At 36.6% G+C, this 11,110-nt stretch overlaps 2 protein-coding genes across 3 annotated transcripts in view; one reads left to right on the top strand and one right to left on the bottom strand.

Annotated features, from left to right (window-relative positions):
• Nucleotides 1-367: 367 nt before the first annotated feature.
• mRpS16 (mitochondrial ribosomal protein S16) lies at nucleotides 368-4,593 on the top strand. Its single transcript, XM_027368891.2, has 4 exons — nucleotides 368-473; nucleotides 1,757-1,878; nucleotides 3,669-3,828; nucleotides 4,217-4,593. The coding sequence occupies exons 2-4, from the start codon at nucleotides 1,768-1,770 to the stop codon at nucleotides 4,321-4,323; spliced, it is 378 nt and encodes a 125-aa protein (XP_027224692.1). The 5' UTR covers nucleotides 368-473; nucleotides 1,757-1,767; the 3' UTR covers nucleotides 4,324-4,593.
• A 774-nt stretch (nucleotides 4,594-5,367) lies between these two features.
• The window catches only part of RabGGTb (geranylgeranyl transferase type-2 subunit beta), a 6,000-nt gene continuing 257 nt past the window's right edge, over nucleotides 5,368-11,110 (bottom strand). The window contains exons 1-7 of one of the 2 annotated variants that reach the window (XM_027368889.2): nucleotides 10,291-11,110; nucleotides 8,669-8,776; nucleotides 8,281-8,481; nucleotides 6,952-7,110; nucleotides 6,526-6,670; nucleotides 6,165-6,364; nucleotides 5,368-5,920 (exon numbers count right to left, since the gene is read on the bottom strand). The exon at nucleotides 10,291-11,110 is cut by the window's right edge and continues 249 nt beyond it. In XM_027368889.2, the coding sequence (XP_027224690.1) occupies nucleotides 5,735-5,920; nucleotides 6,165-6,364; nucleotides 6,526-6,670; nucleotides 6,952-7,110; nucleotides 8,281-8,481; nucleotides 8,669-8,776; nucleotides 10,291-10,353 (1,062 nt within the window). In that variant the 5' untranslated portion in view covers nucleotides 10,354-11,110 and the 3' untranslated portion in view covers nucleotides 5,368-5,734. The remainder of the gene's footprint in view (nucleotides 5,921-6,164; nucleotides 6,365-6,525; nucleotides 6,671-6,951; nucleotides 7,111-8,280; nucleotides 8,482-8,668; nucleotides 8,777-10,290) is intronic. The other variant, XM_027368890.2, reaches the window with a different exon arrangement.

The following is an 11,110-nucleotide window of genomic DNA, read 5'->3' as shown; positions in this document are numbered from 1 at the left end:
ATAGAAATATTAATGATAATGATAATAAGAATGATAATGTTAATGATAGCATTGTTAACGATAATAGAAATATTAATGATAATGATGATAAAAATTATAATGTTAATGATAGTATTGATAATGATAAATATGACAGTAATGACAACAAAAAAGATAATAATGACAATAATGATAATAATAGTAAAAATAGTAATAACGATAATAATAGTAATGATAATAGTAATAATGATGATGATAATGATAATAACAATAAGAAGAAGAATATTGATAAAAGCATAAACTATAAAAATAACAACGATGATGATAATAATAGAGGGGGCTGTGTTGACATTTTTATTTGCGTTTGTAGCCCCCTCATTACGTCAGAGAAAAATATATTGTACTCGTAGTCACTCCTATATCGTCGGCAAAACAACGCGAGAGTCGTGGAAATCTTTTCGTCTGAGTGCTGGGTTGTCTTGTATTTTGCAACTGTTAGTGTTTGTTATTAATGTGTTTTTTTTTTGTATTTTGTATTTTGTAACTGTTAGTCGGTGTTATTAATGTTTTGTGTGTGTATATGGAGAGAGGGTAGTGGTATGACTAGATGAATTGTTCAAATACGAACTTCCTTTGAAGTAAAATGCAAGGGTGAATCGGTTCTGATGACTCTTAACTCTTTTACGTAAAAGGATAATGTTGCTGCGTTCGGAACTCCTCGTCTCGCTAATCCAGACAACTTGTCAGGACAAGGAGGCCGCGTTCGGAACCCCCAAGAGCCTCGCTGCCTAGAATGCAACCGGCTCGATACTAAACATTCACTCTTTTATCATACCGGTGTCTTTATTTTACGCGCTGCATAGGTGTTGTAACTCCTTTGATGTATATTGAACTTATCTACAACTGACAAACACAAAAATATCCTTGTATAGCATTAATAAAGGGCCATAAAATTACCCATCAGTATCTTGTGGTTACCTGCAACTGTCATTGTTTACATACAAATGTTATTGTAACATCATCTCCAGCTTGCCAGCTTCATAGGAGGGCAAGATGGAGGATATGGACAACTTGTCGAGGACGAGAAAGTAGAGGTTCTGAACAGTCAAAATGTCTTGTCCAACTATTCTAGATGAACAGGACGAGGAGTTCCAAACGCAGCATATCTGCTGAAAAAATTAACTGAAGCAGATATATTGATATGAAGTTTAATGGATATCATTCACTGAGATTTAACAGTGCTGGAACATGAATCTACAAATAAATGAATTAAAAAGCACGACAGTTAAAAATAAGGTTAATTGACAAAGAAATAGGTCTTTTTACAAACTGATATCATATTTTGAAAATGTGATATAAGAGGTAGAATAGTGCTGAAAATAAAAGTCAGATTTAGGTATTTTAGTAAAAACACATTCATTATTTCTGCTATGGTTGGTTAGTGGACATTGATAGGAAAATTACCCAGATTATGTTTAAGTTTCTTAACAGAAGCTGCACTCGACAACAGAAAAATCAGTCGGTCAGAAGCCAAATTTTAAAGCCTATCAGTACTGGAAAAGCATATGAACCTTTGGCAAAATCAAGTGATATGCACAGCATTAACTCAGCTATGGACTCTGTAACCCCATACATTCTAACCAATTAACATAAATAATAATCTTATCTCAGAGAGATGCAGTATCATTAGCAATAATTACCTTGTATATGATATGACTGGAGAAATTAGCCAGAAATATATCCACATCTTTTTTTTTCTTTCTTTTCTTCCCTACAGAGAATTCAGAGATGTTTCCAGCATCTGGAGGTGCAAGAGTGGGCTTCAGAACCACAAAAGCTATTAGATTTGCCAAACATGGCTGCACCAACAGACCTTTCTATCACATTGTTGTCATGGAGGTAAGGAGTGTGTTACATTTCCTTAAAAGTTATTGCATAAAGCAATTATTGTTTTTCATTTGGTTTTTGTTTCTAGCCTTTGCTTACTCAACTGGTAGTACTTCTTTTTGGTTTTGTTTAGTTGGGCTTACCTTTTATACAAACATAAGGAAGCATCAGTATGTAAACATAAAAAGAGCATCAGGAGCTTTGGAGTGGTGAAGAAAGTGCTTTAGTACTTTAATCATATGGTCAAAGAAATGATAATGTATATTTTCCTTTTGTAGGTTTTTAATTACAAGAGTGAGTCTTCTGATATGACATTTAATGATGGGAAAGAAAGTAAATAACAAAGTCATTTGTAAAGAATATTAAACCATAACTTTTGACTCCCCCCCCCAACCCCATTCCTGTCATTTTCATAGGGGGTCTTAGGAGAGAAGGACTGAGGCCCATTGTGGCAGATGATCCTTGCCTTGGACCTCAGCCTTCACCTCAACTAATTGTATGTGGTCTTTTCTTCTCCACCTTTCTTTTTCTTTCTCCTCTTTATCCCCTTCTGTCCACATCCTAAAGTGTGAGAGCTGTGCTAAAAGGATGGCTTTGTGTCAGTCATGAACACCCTTCATATTCTGTTTACTATTCCCTCTTTACCCTTTTCATTACCATACTGACCTACAGCAGTCTACAACCTTTGATATGTAACATAATTGTCCTAAATTTTTACTCTGTCTCCCCTTTTTTTCCACATTACTTTGTCATAATGCTGTTATGGCAATGGATTTGCATCCACCATTTGACTGGTTTGTTATCTCTTTATGGGGTTGTGAGTGTGAGTGCCCACTGGTATGGCTGGGTGCTGGAGGTGTTGCTGGAGATCAATGGGGAAGCTGGTGTGCCTCCCCGACAGCAGAGACCTTGGTAGGCCTGGAGTTGCTTGCTGCTGTGTCTTTCTCAGTATGGAGGATCGTAGTGAGTGATGATTTCAGCCCAGGCGCTGGAGTTTAAGTACTGTTAAGCTGTGTCAGCTACCCAGGAGCAAGGGGAGCCTGCAGTCCAACAGGCAAGCCGTGAGGTGTCCGATGTCAACCAATCAGGTCTCGGCATTAGGCTTCGAGGAGCTGCTGATGGTGAGGTGCTAGGGCCGGCTGTGGACCTAAACCCAACCTGGGGGAAGTATGCCATGCTGCAGGTTGCGGGGGTCGGCTACACTGTAAGACCTTTCCTTACCTGGAGGTCGGCTACACTGTAAGACCTTTCCTTACCTGGAGGTCGGCTACACTGTAAGACCTTTCCTTACCTGGAGGTCGGCTACACTGTAAGACCTTTCCTTACCTGGAGGTCGGCTACACTGTAAGACCTTTCCTTACCTGGAGGTCGGCTACACTGTAAGACCTTTCCTTACCTGGAGGTCTCACCCTATTGCTATATTTTTTATACGTACTAAAGACCTTTGATGATGCGGCTGAAATTTTTCAATAAATAAAATTCAAACAACTTTGATTGTCCACATAAAGCCAATGATAAAGGTTGTAGGGAATGCCAGCATTTCTTTCTGTTGGACTGTGTGGATAGGTTTACCCAAAACTATTTGGTTTCTCAGTTCTTCCCATATCCCACTTTCTTTTTCATTTTCACACATGTGATGTTATGATTATTAATGTTTGTGTTTTATTGTCATCATATTAGTATATGTAGTTATGAATAATGGTTTCCATTATAATCATTATCTCATTTATTTACTTCATGTAGCTAAAGACTTTTATGAACAATTATGGGAGCACTCATTGCAGGACTTTTCACTATTCCAGAAAAGAAAGTCTCGACAAGGTCATGTCATAGAGCAACTGGGCACTTTTGATCCATCAGTGAATGTCCATGGAGAAAAGTTGTGTTCCATCAACCTTGACAGGACCACCTATTGGATTGGCAGTGGGGCACACATCTCTCTCCCCTGTAGCATCCTTTTTGGTAAGTAAAGAGGGATTGATAGTGTACATTGGGGCATTTTATATAGAAAACATTACATCTTTGGATCAATTACTTCCTTAGTATTCAGTTTAGTTAACTAATAACTTTTACTTCTTTATTGTTCAGTGTTGTTTCCTAGTGACTGTATTTGTGTCCTGGAATCTATAATGCCTGAGGTATGCTTTTCTTATCTAAATCTACTAGACTTTTTTAATGTTCAGTGTAGCTTTGTAAGACTTTTCGAAAAGCAAAAGAATGTTTTAATTTTAAAATTAGTTTGGGAGAATGGTAAATTTACAGTATTTTGCTGTTAGGAAAATTAGAGCATAGTTAAAGTAATGTTGAATATATATCTCAACAGGAGTAATATGACTTCATTTCTATTTAGGTCTTGCCGGTCTTTTGCCCATCCACCCACAAACATATATTAAAGCTTGGAGAAATCGGAGGACAGCTGCAAATGCAGAAGAGACAGAATCAACTTCGTCTTCATAAGAAGTATTTGTTAATGAACAGGATTAGTCTGTGGTGTTTTATAAATCAAGTTTTGCATATGAAATTAAGTTGCTTATGAGAAAGAAATTCAAAACTTTATTCAGTAATGTAATATGACGAAACATGTATTCAGCATTTCAAGAATCTTAAAAAAGGAAAGAAAAAAATTCAAATCAAATAATTTTCTTTCCCAGAAAAGAATGCAATGTTAGTTATATGGCCACTGCTATTGTTATTTATGTAAATTTGTAAATAAAGTTTTTTTTTTTTGTACGAGTATAATTATTTCTACTATAACATATTCCCACACCTCTCACAAATTTTAGTTATATTCAAAGAACTTGGTCAGTGGTGCTTTGGAAATATATTATTCTCATTATAAAATGTTATATTTTAAACCAGTAGTGGCTTGGTCAGATTGGTCAGAACTGTTGCATGAAGTTGGAGATGAGCTGAGAACCTGCCTGGTAGCTTGTTGTGAGAGATTCTTGTGGCTGAAATTGAAAGGTGGATATGGCCATGTGCCCCTATTGGCATCGGCTTCATTTATTGATTACTTGATATTTAAAGCCATGTATTGATATAGGTTCCACAAACATGATTACTGTATTCTATCAAATGGTAATTATTTGAAATAGTACAATGAAAACAGATTATTCAAGGTATATGTATTTTAACACCCTAGTGATGGGCACAGCTATAACTGTCATGGAAAACCTACCCTTCATGACGGGAATGTGTATACGTGTAGACTCGCTTTGGTGAGCAAGTGGGAAAGGCCAGCTGTATATAGCAAACACTCTGCCTGGAGAGGCTAGACAGGTGCCAGTAGTCACTGGAATAATTGTCACACAAAATTCTGGCACTTGTCACTGTATGGTTAATGATATTGATACATTTTGACATTGAACACAAGAAAATACAAAAAAGCTATCACTTTTTGCAGTAGCCATGTGTGGAATAAACTGAAATACTTGTAGTCATAATGTCTATGGTACTATTTCCCAAGCAAAATTCTCCAAATATGGTAATAAAACAAAGAAATACAAGTATTTACTCTTATTCACAAAAGCCTGAAAATAATGCACTGTAAATTGTGGAATGCAGAGGTTCTACAGCAGTAAAGGAAATAAGTTAATTAAAACACATTGTAACTGCCTCAAAATGTGTTGGAGGTATAAAATTGACCAAGGAAATCCCCAAAAATCTTTCCAGTTAAGGTCATTGACAACTTATAGTAATGTACAGAACATGCAATATACATATACCTTTTTGTAATCAATACAGTGTATAATCACAGGATACTTTACATAGTACAGAAAATGATAATTTATACAAGGTGCAGAAGATAAATTCAGTCAGTGTTTTACCATCATAAAGTTTCCAATCAAAGAAAGGAGCTAACGTTTCATCACGTTGACATGATCTGCACAGTTACTGAAATACGATCTAGTACATATTGGGGCATACAAAATACAGGGTTGATGGGTTTCAGTGAAGATTCTCCAAGCAAGGACAGTCCTGCTAGACCAAACAGGGTGTGGTACAGGTCCACCATATCCCCAGGTCTATCAGTGAAACCTCCTGTCTCAGCATCCTGAGAGAAGAAAATAAATCAATTTAATTTTCCTTGTGTGAATATTTGTATGAATCCTTATAAGTGATCAATTGAATAAGACACATCTATAAAATAATATGAGCAAGTTTGTCAAAAAAGAATAAAATTTAAAAAAATAAAAAAATAAAAATAAACATAAATCAGAATAATAATATTAATTGTATTCTTCACTAAAATAAAGACAAAGGCAATGCACTCTAGATTATTAAATCATCCAGCTTACCTGTGTGGCCAGAATAAACACCCTCATTTTGTCAGCATTGATCCAGTGAAGTCTTCCCAGCATGGTCAAGGAGGCCAACACCCACCAGGAGTAGCACACATCAGGGAGCTTCTCTGGCCTGCCATTAAGGCCTCCAGAGGGCAACTGCCGCTCGCACAGCCACCATCCCAAGAGGTCACCATTAACTCTGTGTAGCTGACCTTTTGTACCAGAGTAGATGTTGATATTATGAGAAATAAGAATAATAGGAATGACTAAAAAATAAATAAATAAAAGAAACTATCCTGTATACTTGAGAGTGTATATGAAATATATAACAGTTATCCATATCTTAATGATTCAAGCTAAAATTTGCACACACCTGTGATAGAAAGGAGTCCAACACAGCAGTATATCTGACCAGCATGACTTTCTGAGCCGGGTCGAGTGCCAAAACCTCCATCAACATTTTGACACCTCATTACAAACTCCACAGCTTTTTCTGTGTTTATTGCATCTAATCTTTTCTGTACCACAAAAAAAAAATACATTTTAATGATATTTTGGAAATGTTTCATGTTTGTACACAATCATATATATGAGTAATATATTTACTTATGTATCAAGAATGACCACCTATCCCCAAGAAAAGAAAATTCTGAACACAGTTTGTCTTCTGTGAAACTTCTTGTAAACCTAAATCTGTAAGTTTTAATCAACATTCTGCCTTTCTCAATGCAATATATAATACAATAATGTTAAAATGGCTTTAATGAACAATTAAAAAACTCACTGCATTAATACTCACAAGTAGGGCCAATGTATTAACAGCACAGAAGGAGAATCTGGTGTCCACTTCCCCCCACTGGTCACCTGAAAACGACCCATCTTCATTCTGGAGGCCTGCAACATACTTAACGATGGCCTCCACATCCACTTTGTCCAGAGCTTCCAAAATTACTAGGATCTGAAATCAAAAAGCCTTTCTTCTTTTTCTTTTTTTCTTTTTTTTCCTTTTTTTTATACCTTAATGGATTCAAGGGGCAGTAAACCAAATGAAGTATGAGGGTGATTCTTTTTTTCCCCCCTTATGCAAAATATTCCCAACTTCGTGTTGCTTTTCATCAATTCTTTAACCCCATGCTTGTAAGTCTGGATGTACTGTTACACACTCCTCCTGGAAAGCCATATAAAAGATGTTTGTTTGATTAGCGGTTAGCCTTTGCCCAAATTAACCCCTTGGATAATGTTGCTTCACAGGGATCACATGGCCCAAAATGCATATACATATGTGAGCAGCCACTGTGACAGGTACAAAACGAGTAAGCAGGGAGTACACGAACATTTGTGTGCTGCAGCAACATTCTATGCCTCCCTTTGCAATGTTATTTTGTCTTTTTAGATATAAGCATTTTTTAGCTTTTTTTAACCTTTCCCCAATATCTATATTATTTAATTGATTAGATTTATCTAGATGGTAATAGACTATTTTCTTTACACAGACTCCATATCATCTCTCTATGTAGCCCATAACTCTGGGCAAGAATAATAACAGTACGTAACATTTTATTATTTGTGTCACATTTTTTTTTTTTTTTATTCATAATATTCTGCACTTGTTTTTTGATGGATACTCCAGGAGGCCCTTTTCAAATGCTACACAAGTCTAATCATCCTCCAAGAGGTTTATGCACTCAGGGAGTCTTTTCCATCACCCTGTCCTTTAGCCAAAGTGCTCATGCCAAGAAGTTCATGTCACCCCAGCCCATAGCCAGATTTTCCCCTGATGGCATGTTCATTTCACCTGCCCCTTATGCCAATTTTTTTCATGCTGTGATGGTCATGTCAACCAGATTGCTGATTGACATGACATGATGTCTGCTATGTACTCTATTCATACTATATACATATTCAGTAATATACAAGTGGCACCATCTGAGAACAGACATGACTAATTAAAGGTGGTACAGGAACTCTTCCCAACTGTACCAATGAACAAGTTATGCCATACATGTAAACAAAATGTAATCCTTTATCAATATTATAATAAAAGCACGCAAGTATTTCAAAATTTCACAGAACGTATGAAAAACTGAACAAAAAACAAACACTATTATATAAAGATGTCTGCACTCACCTGTACAGCACTAAGTGTGTAAAGAAGATGAGCATCGTGGCCAATGCTGGGAGAAAACCCTCCGCTTCCCTTGTCCTGGCATTTGCAAATAAAGTCTAAGATTTCTGTCGAGTCCATCCGATCTAGCTGGTTAAGGAGATCTAGTGCTGTGATGCCCCAGTACATCCCTGACATGCGAAAGTGTTCTGTCATCGTAAACTCCTGCAATAAACGTTTTTGATTAAATTAAATGTTTCATCCTTTATCTTGGATAGATTATTTTTCATTACAGAAGTGTTTCATTGTATGTATTCTTTATGACTATCACTTTTGTTTTTTTCACTCTCCACACAGTGTCCTCACTGATTCTGAATGAAAACCATTAATCCTCCATATGCATCATACTTACATAATCATCCTTCTTCTTACTGTAGCCTACTATGTAGTCGGCATGTTTCTGATACAGGAGAGTTTTGGGATGTTCGTCTGTGATAACCACATCTTTTGGATGACTTCCCTGAAATTTTTGAAATGAAGAAGAAAATTTAAACAAATCCGAGATTGAAACAATCTGTCTAAAAGAACAATAAACAGAAGTCAACAGACAGTTTGTTAGCCACACCAAGAGACACTTGTTCTTTTTTTTTAACAATTGTTTTAGGAAGTTCTTTGTCTAAATAAATCTTGGAATCCCTTAGAATTAAAACACTCATGAATAATCTACAAGTTTAATTTTGTTTGTATGCATATAGATACATATATTAACATATAGATAGGTAAGAGATATAAACTGCCCTGTAATTGAAAGCTGGAAATCTTTAATCTAAAGATTCATACTTTAGCTGAGGAAGGGAGAAATATTTTGCATACAACAGGAAGATCTGCACACTGATTTGTGCATTTCAAATTTCCATAATTCAAAACCTAGCAATAGCATACAGTATATGCACACCCATGGAATATAGGACAGATTCTGAGAATTAGGCCGTGGTTCACAGTGTCTTGTGGGAATGGCATTAATGTGGCAAGCAATCATCTGTTGGATTTTATTTTCCTATTCTACTGTTTTCAGGATGCACACCTTAGCCTAATCTGAGCTAAGCCAGGTAATTAGGCTGGCCTAGGGGGTACTAGAATTTGGTTGAACACACCCATGATTTTCTTTGCAAATGCCATACTTTTTAGGTTGGGGATTTACTAGGTCAAATGTGTAGGGATTTACTAGGTGTATAAGGGGTGGGACTTAAGTACAGAAAGACAGTAAAACTGGGCTTGGTCAAATTGCTTCGGCGTACATCATTACCCGCAAGTCAAAGACTTGATTGAGATTTTGTTCTGTATGAATTACAGAAATCCTTTATACCTTACTACCAATTTATGAACTCTTAACCCTTCAGCAATGGGTATAGCTATAGGTGCCATGACATATCGTGACATGTATACGCAACATGACTCGCAGCAGGTGGGCCAGCTGTACACAGCTTTGGCCTAGCCAGAAAATCTAGACTGTTGAGTAATTAATACATCATAAATAAATCAGGCCCTGTCCCAGGGTTAAGTAACCACTCAAGCTCAATCTCTTGGAGTATGTGTTATGGATATTTGCTGACCTTTTCCGAAGGCCAAGGCACAGAGACTTTTGCAATTATTCGACATCTTCATTTTTTAGTTTATTTTCCATAATATTTAATCATAACAATACTTGCATTTGGTGACAAAAATGTCATAGATAAGAATCTTTGAATTACAGGAAGTTGATCAGTAAATTTACAGAGGATAACAATTAGGGTTACAGTTAAAAAAAGAAAAAAAAAAAAAAAGAGAAAAAAAAACATGTATGGAACGATTATCTTGACACAAATTAGGATATTTTTCATCTAAGGTGCGCAAATTGAAAATATAGGAGGTACATGACAGAGAAGAAAGAAGGTCGATCCATCTTTTCCTAAGTTCTTCATGTTTACATTGCGAGCCCGTAAAATGCCCTAAATAGCCGGAAAAAGTGATTAGAAACAATCTTGCCGTACATACCGGGGTGAAGAAAATGTTTCCTGGGGGGTGTTGAGCGGCAAAGCCCCCCATCATCCCTCCCATTGGGCAGTGCCCTAAGGGCACGCCTAGTCATCACAACGTAGATTGAAAGTTGGAGTGTTGGTTCGTAGACTTTCAAAGATGTGCTGGTTTTACGCATTTCTGTTATCAGTTCTTCTTATTTCAGCTTGTTTTACCCCATAATTTCCTTGATATACTGCATGCCGTCATCAGATTCATTCATTCACACAAGAGTAAATTTGATATAAACATTGTCTAGGAAGTCCCGATTGTCATAAACTGTAAAATAACCAGTCGATCTACCAATTCCATGTATTCTTGGCCTTTTCCATCATGCTGTTTCCCAAAGCAAACTGATCCAGCACTTTCCTTGTACCTTGTTGATGTGAATGTCTGACAAATATTACTTAGAAAGCCGAGGTTACACGTGTGGCAGCCGTATTCAATTTCTCACTATTAGGCATACAGCACATTTGTACAAATGCATGTATAAATGTTGATTCTGCGTAATTAGTATGAACCGAACCAAACCAACCCGAACAGAACCTAATTGAGTCGTGTCATATCCTCTGTCAAGACTCTGCTATCTGGACTGTTTCATCACAGATGCGCAGGACACCAACTGGAGTTTTTTTCTGCCGTACCAGTAGTCACTTCCTACTTAGAAATGCTAGTCCGGCTGCCGGTTAAATGGACCTTCAAGAATTCAGACTATTCTATAAAATGATACGCATATATCATTCTATATTACCCTATACCACTTAAGTTTCAAAATCTGCTACATAAAGGAATACGAAGA

This window comes from Penaeus vannamei, chromosome 5, assembly GCF_042767895.1.
Source record: "Penaeus vannamei isolate JL-2024 chromosome 5, ASM4276789v1, whole genome shotgun sequence".
Classification (NCBI taxonomy): Eukaryota; Metazoa; Arthropoda; class Malacostraca; order Decapoda; family Penaeidae; genus Penaeus; species Penaeus vannamei.
This window is presented reverse-complemented; position numbering and strand designations above follow the sequence as displayed.

Coding starts and splice junctions, on each gene's coding strand:
- mRpS16 (XM_027368891.2), top strand. CDS start 1,768: ATGTTTCCAGCATCTGGAGGTGCAAGAGTGGGCTTCAGAACCACAAAA. Junction 1,879..3,668: donor ATCACATTGTTGTCATGGAG/GTAAGGAGTGTG, acceptor TCACTATTCCAG/AAAAGAAAGTCTCGACAAGG. Junction 3,829..4,216: donor CCCCTGTAGCATCCTTTTTG/GTAAGTAAAGAG, acceptor ATTTCTATTTAG/GTCTTGCCGGTCTTTTGCCC.